This window comes from Eleginops maclovinus, chromosome 23, assembly GCF_036324505.1.
Source record: "Eleginops maclovinus isolate JMC-PN-2008 ecotype Puerto Natales chromosome 23, JC_Emac_rtc_rv5, whole genome shotgun sequence".
NCBI classification, from domain to species: Eukaryota; Metazoa; Chordata; class Actinopteri; order Perciformes; family Eleginopidae; genus Eleginops; species Eleginops maclovinus.
The window spans coordinates 23,104,400-23,116,891 of NC_086371.1; the positions used below are offsets into that span (position 1 = coordinate 23,104,400).

At 44.0% G+C, this 12,492-nt stretch overlaps 1 protein-coding gene across 1 annotated transcript; it reads right to left on the minus strand.

The window, feature by feature from the left end:
* Window positions 1–478: 478 nt before the first annotated feature.
* On the minus strand, window positions 479–3,130 carry LOC134859481 (protein FAM200A-like). The gene is made up of 2 exons (XM_063875989.1): window positions 815–3,130; window positions 479–676 (listed from the first exon to the last, which is right to left on the minus strand). Exon 1 carries the CDS (start codon window positions 2,897–2,899, stop codon window positions 818–820), a length of 2,082 nt encoding a protein of 693 aa, XP_063732059.1. The 5' UTR covers window positions 2,900–3,130; the 3' UTR covers window positions 479–676; window positions 815–817.
* Between the last annotated feature and the right edge of the window lie 9,362 nt (window positions 3,131–12,492).

A 12,492-nucleotide genomic window follows, 5' to 3' on the forward strand; every position in this document is an offset into this window, starting at 1 on the left:
TTGTATGCTTGTTGGTGAATATAGGGAACTGCTCATGTTTTAATTGGTTCTCCAGGCCAACAGAACATTTTGTTTAATGTTATGAATAAAAATTCTGGCATTTATTACACATTACACCTTTAAAATAAATGTAAATTCAAGCCAGATGGTACATCACCCCCAGCGAGAGCAGCTTTAGTGATGAAATACAGGCAGTGCCAAAGTCCAAACAACATGCTCAAGCGTCTCTGATTTAATACTATAGCTCAGGGGTTTTCAACTGGTTTTGTCCCAGGGACCACCATTCGGACTAGAAAGCAATCCGCGGCCCACTGATGTGCCTGCGCGTGCGCGTGTGTATTTGGTGTTACATGCGTAGCTCAATGCATTAAACATGAAAGATAGGCCACGCAGATTTTATAATAATAAAAGTAGATTTATTAAATTAAATTAAATTAAAGATTATTTTAAAGAACGAATAAAGAATAATAAAGTGTTGTGCAATTCAGTATTGGGAAAAGTAACTAAAAATGTCATGCAAAGTCAGTCTAGGTGTGTGACAAAACAACAACGGAGAACAAAAATCCAACAACACCGGAGAACCAAAATCCAACAAATGAAGACCAAGGCAGCCTCAACTGCTGGCTGGTCAGGGCTTTTATAACCCAGCCAGGACAGACCTGTCACCAATCACCTGCTGTAGAGACAGAGAGATTGAGAAAAGCAGAGAGAGATTGAGAAAAGCAGGGAGAGAGAACAGGCTTACCATTAACACAGGGCGGGGCCTAAACCCGCCAGGGTCGTAACAGTGAAAACATGGGAGAATTAGGCCTACCTGTCAGTGTGATATCTGGGCGTGGTGAAGTCCACACAGCCTGTCTATTCGTGGCGAAATGGTAGACAGAGACAGTCTCATGTCATTCTCTGGATCAAGCCTAGCCCTGTACTTATTCTTTAAGTACGCCAGTGTAGAAAAACCACTCTCACACAGGTATGTGGTTGGAAAGGGCAAAAGACACCTCATTGCTTTTGCAGCAAGCTGTGGAAATTCTGTCTGGCAACTTATCCAGAATTTAACAAGGGGCTGTGTGTCGTACATATGCCTCCTGACAGAGTCTGTGGACATCTCAATCAGCTTATCCTCTTCCACAGCCGTCAGACTTGACCCTACTGATGCATCGTCACTGAATGGGAGCAGGATCCACTTGCTGTCACGGCGCCACTCTTCCGAATCAGTGAAGTACTTTGCGAATTGACGCACAAGCTTCCTCAAATGCTCACATATAGTGTCGTTGATGTCAGTGCTGTCAGGGTATTCCTCAACTGAAGGAAACATCGCCAAGTTATTGCTCTCCACTCGTTCGATCCACTTTGACATTTTTTTCACAAATGCGTCGAGCTTCTCGTAGAGCTGCATGACGTTTGCATCTCTCCCTTGCATGGAGCTGTTCAACTTGTTCAGCTCTGCAAAAACATCTGTGAGGTACGCCAGCTTAGTTAACCAGTAACTATCGTTGAAATTGGAAGCCAGATCAGAATGCTTCTCGCACAAGAACTCGTAGATAGCTCCGCGTAGTTCAAACACACGGGCGAGCACAGCGCCGCGAGACAGCCAACGCACCTCTGAATGATAAAGGAGAGAGCTGTGTTCACTTCCCAAGTCATGGCATAGGGATGAAAACAGGCGTGTATTCAATGCGTTTCGTTTTATGAAGTTGACCGTCTTGACAACGACATCAAACACACCACTGAGCTCAACACTGAGATCTTTGGAGGCGAGAGCCTCTCTATGAATCAGGCAGTGTGTCCAAATTACCCCCGGAGCCACCCTCCTTACATGCGCAAACAGTCCAGTCTTGCTGCCACTCATGGCTCGGGCCCCATCGCTGCATAATGCAACGCACCTCTGCCACGAGATATTGTGCTCCGTGAAAAAATCGTCCAGTGCTTTAAATATTTCTACACCGGTAGTTCGCCCGGGCAGTGGTTTGCAAAAAAGAAATTCCTCGCACATAGTGCCACTGTCCTCGTATCGCACAAATGTTAACAGTTGCGCATCATTAGTAACATCTGTCGTCTCGTCGATTTGAAGGGAAAACAGAACTGTCTGAAGTTTTTCCATCAGCTGGTCTTTGACATCATTTGCCATTTCCCCAATTCGTCTTCCGATTGTGTTGTCTGACAACGGAATAGTTTTTAATTTGTTGGCACATTCTTCGCTTACCATAGCTCTGCACATATCTATGGCTGCTGGCAATATAAGCTGCTCTGCAATGGTATGGGGCTTCTTACTTTTTGCAACCCTGAGAGCGACCAGATACGATGCTTTCAGTGCGTTTTCATTTATTTTTGCACTCTTCCTCATGGTAGCCTGCTGTCCTTTGAAATCACGCAACATCTGTTGCATGTACTCAACGGGTTTGGCCTTCAAGTGGACGTGATGCGTCTCCATATGCCGCGTAAGTTTCGACGGCTTCATAGCTTCATTACAGAGAATTGTTGAACATACGAAACACAGTGGTACCTCCTCTCCTGCTCTGTCTGTCGTCACTGTGAATCCATATTTAACATATTCCTCATTGTATTTTCTTTTTCGTCTTTTTTGCGAAGTTGACGCTTCGGAAGCCTGTCCTTGCCCTGTCGTGGCGGCCTGTCCCTCTGTCGTGGCAGCCTGACCCTCTGTCATGGCAGCCTGTCCCTCTGGCACTTTCCTCACTACAAAACGATCCATTGGTGCTAGATATATAGCTAGACTAGTACATATGTAACAAATGTTTGCTGTACTACAACCTATCTTAAAATACTCTCGTCGGCTATGCTTATAAATGTGTGTCAACTTTGCTCGCAAGACTGTACGTAATGAATAATAAGTGAGGTTAGCGACGCAACTCATTACCATTAGCGAATCACAGGCTACCATAGACTGGATAGGCGCAAGGCTACATTCTGTCAGCTTGAATTTCCTTTATATTATTTTAAACATATTTTTCACGATATGTAACGGTATTCTGGAAATGTGTTGAAATATCAAAGCGAATTTATATTAAAAAAAAACAATGGTGAACTGATCAACATAGGCTCTTGTCACGGACCACATGCAATGCCGCCGCGGACCACCAGGGGTCCGCGGACCACCGGTTGAAAACCCCTGCTATAGCTGAAAAGAGACAGCCCTTTTAAAGCGTGTTTAATACAGTATGTCATACTTGTTTTTGTTTTATAACATAGGGACAGAAGGAGAATTATGAAAGTATTCACAGCTTTCTTTTTACCTCAGCCAACAATCTGTAATCAAATTATCCCACTGAACCTTAAAATAAAGCTGACCCATCAGTCATTACACATCTGAGGTAATTTAAATAAATACTGTCTCCGCCACCTCTCATTTTATCTCTTGTCACTTTATATTCTGGAAGATTTTTATGATCTAACTGCTTTGAGTTACATGCACTAAATCCCTCCCCTCACCGGAGTCTCACTGGTTAAATGAAGCTCGATGATCATTTCTTCATCTGTCTGCAGGAGGACGGATGGCAGATGGGAAGTGATGGAACATAAACACAGAGGCTCAGAGAAGGGACGATGTGACAGGGTCTGGGCTCATCACGGCCTGATGCCCACAGATACACAGCCACCACTTCCACAAGCCTGGGCAAGCCAAGTGGATTACAGTTCCTACTGCACATAATGGATACATGACCAGAAGATTGTAAAGTCAGAGAGCAGATTCAGGTGTGTGCAGGAATCAGTTCAACCCTCCTGTTGTGTTAGTTTTCTCCCCCCTTACTTTGGTGTTTGTGTTCAAATTTGCCCAGTCTGTTTAAGCTGCCCTCACATTAACACAAAAAGCATTTATCATCACCAAATGTTATCAATTACCCTTTTAAGCTGTAAACAATGTCTCAAAAATACTGATTTACATGAATAACTGCAGTGAATGTAAGATTTAACACTGAAAATGTATAAAAACATGTTTGTCAATTTGTGGTTGTTGTGATGAATGAACATAATCTAGGGTTACCCATTCACTTCCTATGGCGGTCAATTTGACAGGAAACACCATAGCTCTTACAAAGCTGACTAAACCTCAAAATTCAATCAAAGAAGTGATCAGCAGTGTTATAAGTTCAAATGTCTACGGTGGAGGATATCATAAGGCCTTAAAGCAATCAGATGTAAAATACAATATTTATGATTGATCCATTTGCGATCTTCCATTAAACTGTAATATTCTGCAGATTTCTTAGACAATCCCACAAATTATCGTTAACATTGCAGGAAAGTTGATTTGGTTGCCAAATACAACTTTATGCCTATTTAAAATAACACCTTAACCCTTAAGAGTCGACGATCATGCCGGCGTGATCAGATCACGTGAAATGTTCATGCCGGTGCTGCGTAAAAACAAGAGTCGAGACAACATTGCCGGCGGCTTCTGTCATAAATACTGGCTTGTTTCATCCAAAATTGACCCAGTAAAAACGGAGATACGATGGTTTAAAGTTTATACAGTAATATTTTTTTTAAGCGCTCAAATGTTTGAGAAAAAGGAAGCGTGTATTTTAAGATCTTTGCTGTATTTTATCATTTTATGGAGCGGAAAAAGACGCTGGAAACTTTAGACCCGGCTCAACAGGATGCATTTACCAAGGAGGGGGAGGGGTATTTAGGTAAATGGAGCTTTACGAAGCGAGACAAAGCAAGACCCAAGAGTGACAAAGAGACACGGCGGGAGCCGAAGAGAGACGAAGATAGAGAGAGATGAAGATAGACGAAGAAAGACGACAGGAGACGAAAAGAAACAGCAATTGAAAAAAAGTGACAGACAAACATTGAGAATTAAAGATAAAGTTAGATAGATTTACAGTTTTGAAGATACAATACTTTACAATACTCTGTGTCATGTCAATATATACAGTTTTCGGTGTTCTGATGACCTCCGACTTTCGGTCCTGTTGGACGGCAAAATAGTGTGACCTTATACAATTAAAATAAAGAACAAAAAAAAAAATTGTGGCTTGATATTGAGTAAGACAAAAGTTGATAAACCACACAGCTTCCCATCTCCCAAGACCCGACTCTCACTCAGACAAAAGACGTGGTGCAGGCACAAAATAGATACTTCCAACAGAAATACATTGTTTTTCAAATTTTTCTGTGCGTCAAGAGAAAAACTTGAATATCTTGTTGGTGAACACATCAGTAAATTGCATTTTGTGACTATAACTGGCCTGAGAAACGTCTGCTGTGTCTTTGAGAGCTTTCCCTTCAGCTGGCAGGATTGCAAAATGAAGCGGTTCTGACTATCAATTACTGTACTTAATATCTGTTGGCAAAGGGAAGGCATCATAGTTAAGGATTTGAACACAGTGAATCCCATGCAGGATCAACTGTGACAGCCACTTTTTCTTTCTTGTCTCCCATTCTTATCCCCCCCAACCTCCTCAAGCCTTCTCTAGTGAGAGCCGAGAGCTGCTATCATCCAAATGAAAATGAAGACACATGAATATTTGACTGCCTCTGGAACCACTGTGTCTTTAGCAGGGTCAAAAATAACAACCTGATTTGAAGCTTCATGTATAAATAATGATTCCTTTGAATACAGATCCCGGGTAATTATTTGTTGGTCCCGATTTCATATCAGCTCTGTGCTATATGCAGAGTCATTTATCCTAATCTGCAGCAGAACAAACAAAAGGGAAATCATCTACAAGTGGCTTGAGCTGACCAATTTTCAGCATTCATCTGCACCATAGGCAGCACAGCCTGGAGAGAACTGGCAAGGAAACCCAAATGGAGTTTTAATGTTTGCTCTATAATTAGATTAAACCAAGTTAAAATATACTGCTTTGCCTGAGGTGACTCGTTAGTGTGTACATAATTATGTTTCAGAGCAAATTACCAGCTCTGCCATCTAATCTGGAGCATCATTTGCATAATGTTCCTTTTTTACATATGTATATTAATGAATAACGATATAGGGGGGATAAGAGAGGGAAGTGCATCTTTGGTGGTCTTGTATATAGTTACAATAATGTTTGGTTTAGGGCCGGTCTTGAAACTAGGCACTAGGTTGTTTGTCCATAATTATTTGAATGAGCAGGGCCTTGCTAGTAAGAGACCCGACACCCCCAGGGCTGTGTAGCATGTTAGCCAGTTAGCTTGTGGGCAGGGACTATGAACTGAGACAGATCAGACTCCGTGATGCCAATGGAGACACAGATGGACAACCTGGCAGGCAGGGCCAGACAGCCGTGCGTGTGTAGCCAAGCACGCCAGATCCGAGAATCCAGCCATGGAAAACACAGTGGAGTATCGAAAGTCCTAAACAGGTTAGTTCTCATAGCAGCATGGTTAGCTCTGGGCTACCAGGCTACACGGAGTAGCGCCAGGGAAACAAAACAAAACTGTAACAATAACAAGGCATGGTCACATTTACATTAGCATTCTAACATTTGTGTACAAGTACTTTACAACAAGTTCAGCTGACAGAAATGGGAATGCCATCAGCTCTCTGTATTTGGGCCCAGAACAGAGTTTTGGACACATTGAAATGTTGACCTGACGATAGAGCTGGAGGAAGTATGTGAAACCCCAAATAATAGACAACATGTATGTAGTGGACTGAGAGACAGGAGAGCCTTTCCTACATCCACTGTCTGTAACCGCTTGACCTTTAAACATGAATTATAAAATAGTTGGTTTGGTTTATTTTGATTTCTATTTCTTTTTTGAGATGTACATACTTTGCAATTGTTGATTCTTATTTTCATTTTCTATTATGTGCTTATATTGTTTATGCTGCTGCAACAGACACATTTCCCAGTCTGGGGTTAATAAAGTAATTATTATCTTATCTTAAAAACAAAAAATCAAAAAACAATTATACTAAACATATTGTAGCATAATTCATTTAAATCTAGCTGTTGTAAATTAGTTACAGTACACATATGAAAACAAATAGAAGGATATCATTGAATTATTTTTGCACATAAAGACATGTTTATGTATAAATGCTAACAAAGAGGGTTTTAAACTATGAAGATAAGTAAGCTTCATGACAGAGTTAATGGTGAGCTAAACATAAGAAAGGAACAGCATTCTGCTACTTTATTCACAGTGAACACTAACGGAACATTCTACATTGTGGGAGCAGGCAGAGAGGGCAGAGAGGCCCAGAAGGAGATAGTGGTGTCAGACGCCTGGTTCTGCACGTGACAGGAGAGTTATGATAGAGTAGAGAAGGATTAGATGATAGGCTGGACACCTCGTGAAAGCCAGTGCCTGCCTGTGCTCCAACCAGAAACCTACACGCACCACACTCAAAAATATACATATAACTTGTAATAAAAGGACTGCCCTCTTATCCATAGAGTATAAAGCATTGATGTCCTATGTCGGGGTTCTGTGTGGAAGTGAGAGACAGTACCTGTACACAGCTTTGGGATCGTGAAAAAAAGCTTGTATTCAGTCTGTGGATCACCAAACTCAGAAACCTATCTTACTCGACAAGAATACAACTTTTGTAGTTAAACAACTCCTTTATTGACGCTAGCCATAGTTCAATCCACGATCCAAGCCCAACAACCTACTACTAACTTCCTGTTTATTTCACAATAAGAGCCTCTACTACTACTTCTTCTTCTTCTTTTTCTTCTGGTGCATGCTGGGAGATTTTGGAGTGTGAGTGGAAGAAAAGAATGACACTTGTTGCGTTATATTTTCCATTTATTTTTGTTTATGGGTGTTAATTTGATATAGTTTATCGGTGGTAGTTTAATTTGTTTTACTTTTTGTGTCTTTTGGTGGTGGTTTGGGGGTGTTTTGCGGGCTTCTCCTGCCGGTGTCTTGCCGGCCGGCGTCTGACGTCATGGTAAATGGAGACTTTGCCAAACTCACGCGGAAGCACGGCATTAAAATATCGGCCGGCTTCCCATGCACTGTGGAGGATATCGGGCTGGCTGTGGGAGAGAAGGTCGGACACAGCAGCATTAAGTCCCTGGCGTGGATGAACGGTGCAGTCGTGATCTTCCTGGACCAGGTGGAGAAAGTGAACCGCGTTATCGAGAAAGGCATTACGGTGAGTGAAATGTTTGTGCGGGTGCAGCCGCTGACGCTCCCTGCAACCAAAGTGGTTCTGTCCAACGTCCCTCCCTTCATAACTGATGAGTTCCTCAGTAGAGAGCTATCCAGACACCGGAAACTTGTTTCTCCGGTGAAGAAGATGCTGTCTGGGTGTAAGTCTCAGTTACTGAAGCACGTGGTGTCTCATCGCAGACATGATACTGAACAATCGAACGCGGAGCTCAACCTACGTTTTTACGTTAAAGTAGATGATTATGACTACGTGATTTTTGCAACCTCGTCAGTTATGAAGTGTTTTGGTTGCAGGGAAGAGGGGCACACCGTGAGTGCCTGTCTGGGGCGCGGGGACTCGACTCCGCCTGGTCCGGATGTCACTTCTGCCTCCACGCCGGGGCCGGCTGCGGCCGTGCCGGTTGTAGTGGAGCAGCGGGCGGCTGCTGCTGCTGCTGCTGAGAGAGGGGTGTCTCCAGCGGCGGTGTCCGCTAATGCGGCCGCTGTGGCGGTGGAGGGCTCCCCTCCGGAGGCGGTGGCTGCTGCTGAGGGAGGGGTGTCCGTTAATGCGGCCGCTGTGGCGGTGGGGGGCTCCCCTCCGGAGGCGGCCGCAGCTGCTGACAGCGCCGCTGCTCCGGCTGCTGCTGTTGCTGTGTCCGACGGGGCATGCGGGGGTGTTGCACAGGGTGTGGGTGATGGTAAAGATGTTCACGAAAGGGAGGTTGTGGTTTTTGTGTAGAGGTGAAGAATATCAGGTGGGGAGAGTAAAAGAAAAAGAAAAATGGTGAAAAAAAAAAAACTGAGATCGAAAAAATGGTAGAGACAGGTGAAGTCTGCGAAACAGGAGGAAAATATGGAAAACGAAATGCATATGGTGAAAACAGGAGAGGAGAGGAAAACATGGGGTGAGCAGGTGGAGATTGCTGAGATGGAGGATGAAGAGGTGGCAATAGCAACAAACAAAAAAGACTGCTAATAAACGCAGAAGCAAGAGGAACAACGCACCTACTGTTATAAAGAGTAGCAAAGGAGGGAGCGAGGGAAAGAAAGGAAGAGAGCAATGGCAGACAGATGAGAGTGGGGATGAGACGGCAGTGATGTGATAGGGTTCATTGACAGTAAAAAGGAAAAAATGTACACAGCGGAAATGATTAAAAACTATCTACTCCAGACAAAGAACCAGCATGGGGTAGTTGTAGAGGAGTATTTCCCTGACTTGGTAGTTTTTTGTTCCTCAGCCAAATACTACCTTAGTCAAAAAGAGGAGTCTGTCTTCACGGAACAAGAAGTTTGGAGACTAAGAAAACTTGTAGAGTACGGAAACAAATAAGCAGCAATGAGGTTAAAACCCCTTATGTGTGTTTTAATGAACTTATTTGTTTGTATTACTGTATGCACTGCCTCACTCACAATGGACACTTTTAAAGTGGGAAGCCTGAATGTCAATGGAGCCAGAGAGCTAAGAAAGAGGGCCTTAATTTATCAAACAGCAAGAATAAAACATGTCGCCGTGCTTTTTTTACAGGAGATACACAGTGACGTTGTTAATGAGAATGACTGGAAAAAAGAGTGGGAGGGGGAAGTCATTTTAAGCCACAGCACCTCTCTCAGTGGAGGGGTGGGCTTCCTCCTCTCCAAGTCTTTTAATCCTGTCTCACTCGAGGTCGAGCAGTTTATCAAGGGGAGGTTGCTTTTAATAAAAGCACGGTTTGACCTTTTTACGGCTGTTTTTATGAATGTGTATGCTCCAACAAACGGTGCAGAGAGGAAGCTGTTTTTTTACAAAAAGTTAATGATGTTTTAAACGGCTGTGCCACGGAGGATTTTTAATTCTTGAGTGGGGATTTTCATTGTACGGAAAATGCAACTTTAGATCGCAACCATGCAGAGCCACATCTAGCATCCCAGCATGCTCTGAGGCAGCTGGTCCACTCCCACGGCCTGGTGGATGTATGGAGAAGGATGCACACAGACGATAGGCAGTACACCTGGTCCCACATCCGAGAGAATAGGATTTCATCAGCCAGACTAGATCGCATTTATTGCTTTAAGCATCATTTTAATACTTTTAAAATGTGCAGTATACTCCCTGCTGGTTTTACAGATCACTCTTTGCTTCTATGTAATGTTTTTATTAGAAATGTTTTACCGAGAAGTGCTTATTGGCATTTTAATTCGGTTTTAACATTTGATAAACATTTTAAAGAGGCCCTTATTTATTTCTGGAGTGTTTTTAGACAGAGGAAGGGAGAGTTTAGCAGTCTTAGGCAGTGGTGGGACCATGGTAAGATTGAGATAAGAATGCTCTGTCAACAGCACACCCTCAATGTCACACAGGACAACATCAGATCTATGAAAGACCTGGAGAGTGATATAGTGGAACTAGAAGCAATAAGCAAGTCCACAGGAGATCGAGGATATATTGAAATCCTCAAAGAGAAAAAGATGGCTCTAGCCAGCCTGCTGGACGTTAAAGTTCAGGGTGCACTGGTCAGGTCCCGGTTTTTAAACATGAGATGGATGCTCCCACTAGTTTATTCTTCGGCCTGGAGAAAAAGAATGGACAGAGGCGGGTAATCCACTCACTGCTGTCAGACACAGGGCAGGAATTAACAGAGCCAAGCCAGATCAGGAGGCGGGCTGTGAGCTTTTATTCCACCCTCTACACTAGTGAATATAACAAGGACGAAGCGCTCTCAGAGGAGTTTTGTGCGGAACTACCTCAGGTCTCTGAGGAGGCCAACTCACAGCTCGCAGGGCCGTTGACAACGCAGGAGTTGCAGGCCGCACTGCAAGGCATGCAGGCACAGCGGGCTCCTGGCATTGATGGCCTCTCTGTTGAGTTTTTTAAAGCGTATTGGGACATCTTGTCTCATGACCTGTTAGACGTTTTTAATGAGAGTCTGGCCTCTGGCTCTATGCCAATGTCCTGCAGCAGAGCGGTGTTCACGCTGCTGCCAAAAAAAGGGAACTTGCAGGACATCAAAAACTGGCGCCCTGTGTCTTTGCTGTGTGTGGATTACAAGGTTCTGTCCAAGACTTTAGCCACCAGGCTGGGGAGAGCTATTGAGCAGGTCATCCATCGGGACCAGACCTACTGTGTGCCCGGCAGGTCCATGGTGGACAATGTTCACCTGATTCGAGATGTTTTGGAGGTCTCCAGCTCATTGGGCATTGATACTGGTCTGATTTCTTTGGATCATCAAAAGGCTTTTGACCGCGTTGAGCACAGCTTCCTCTGGAAAGTAATGGAGAAGTTTGGGTTCAGCGCTGGTTTCATAGCTAAGATCAAAGTGTTGTACAATAAGATTGAGAGTGTGCTGAAGTTCAACGGTGGGCTGTGTGCTCCTTTAAGAGTGTGTAGAGGGGTCCGGCAGGGCTGTGCTCTGTCTGGGATGCTCTATGCACTCTCCCTAGAACCCCTCCTCTGCAAAATACGTTCTAAATTGCAAGGGCTGTTTTTACCTGGTTTTAGTGGAAACACGGTTTTATCTGCGTATGCGGACGACATCGTTGTTTTTATTAGTGACCAGAGGGATGCAGACATTTTAACCAATATTGTGACAGATTTTAGTTCAGCATCGGCAGCGAGGGTCAATTGGAAGAAGAGTGAAGCCCTCGCTGTCGGTGAGTGGCGTGGCGGTCTCCCACGTCTTCCCCGGGGCATGACATGGAAAAGAGATGGCATAAAGTACCTGGGTGTGTTCGTAGGGAACACAAATATAGTCCAGAAGAACTGGGAGAACGTCACAGATTGAGGAAAAACTGTCCAAATGGAAGTGGCTGCTCCCGCAGATGTCTTTTAAAGGTAGAGTTTTGGTTTTAAACAACCTTGTGGCATCCCAACTGTGTAGACCCTCCCTCAGGCCTACTGACCCAAATACAAAATAAATTGGTAGATTTCTTTTGGGATGGGCTACACTGGGTGCCACAGGGGGTGCTGTTTTTATCTAGAGCAGTCTTTCTCAAAGAGTGGTCCGCGGACCACTGGTGGTCCGTGAGCGACCCCTAGTGGTCCGTGAGTATTTTGGTAAAATGTGACATTTGAAATTAATATATTATAAGTTTAAAGTGTTTCTCAAACTGTCTTAAAATGACTAGTATAGAGTGTAGCATAGATGTAGCGTAGCTACGTAGCTACGTAGGTTACGATCTTGCGTCATAAATTTGCGCGGTCAATTTGAGCTGTCAACTGACAAGATGGATCGATGGCTAAAGACAGGGTCAGTTAAAAGAAAATTAAATGACAAATCTGACGTGACAGTCAAGGTGCATCGTCCTGATGCAGGAGATCCAGCAACTACAAGTGGTTCAGCCGCAGCGACAAGTGATTTTGTGTGCGTTACTGAGTCCCAGGAGAGCGGTTCGCCGTCTAACCACCACCCGGCTGAAAGCTGTGAAACTCGGCTTGATCGCGGAAAATTCAGCGCTAAAGTG

What these genes read in the sequence shown, in the direction of transcription:
- LOC134859481 (XM_063875989.1), bottom strand. Translation starts at nt 2,899, where the DNA reads ATGGTAGCCTGTGATTCGCTAATGGTAATGAGTTGCGTCGCTAACCTC.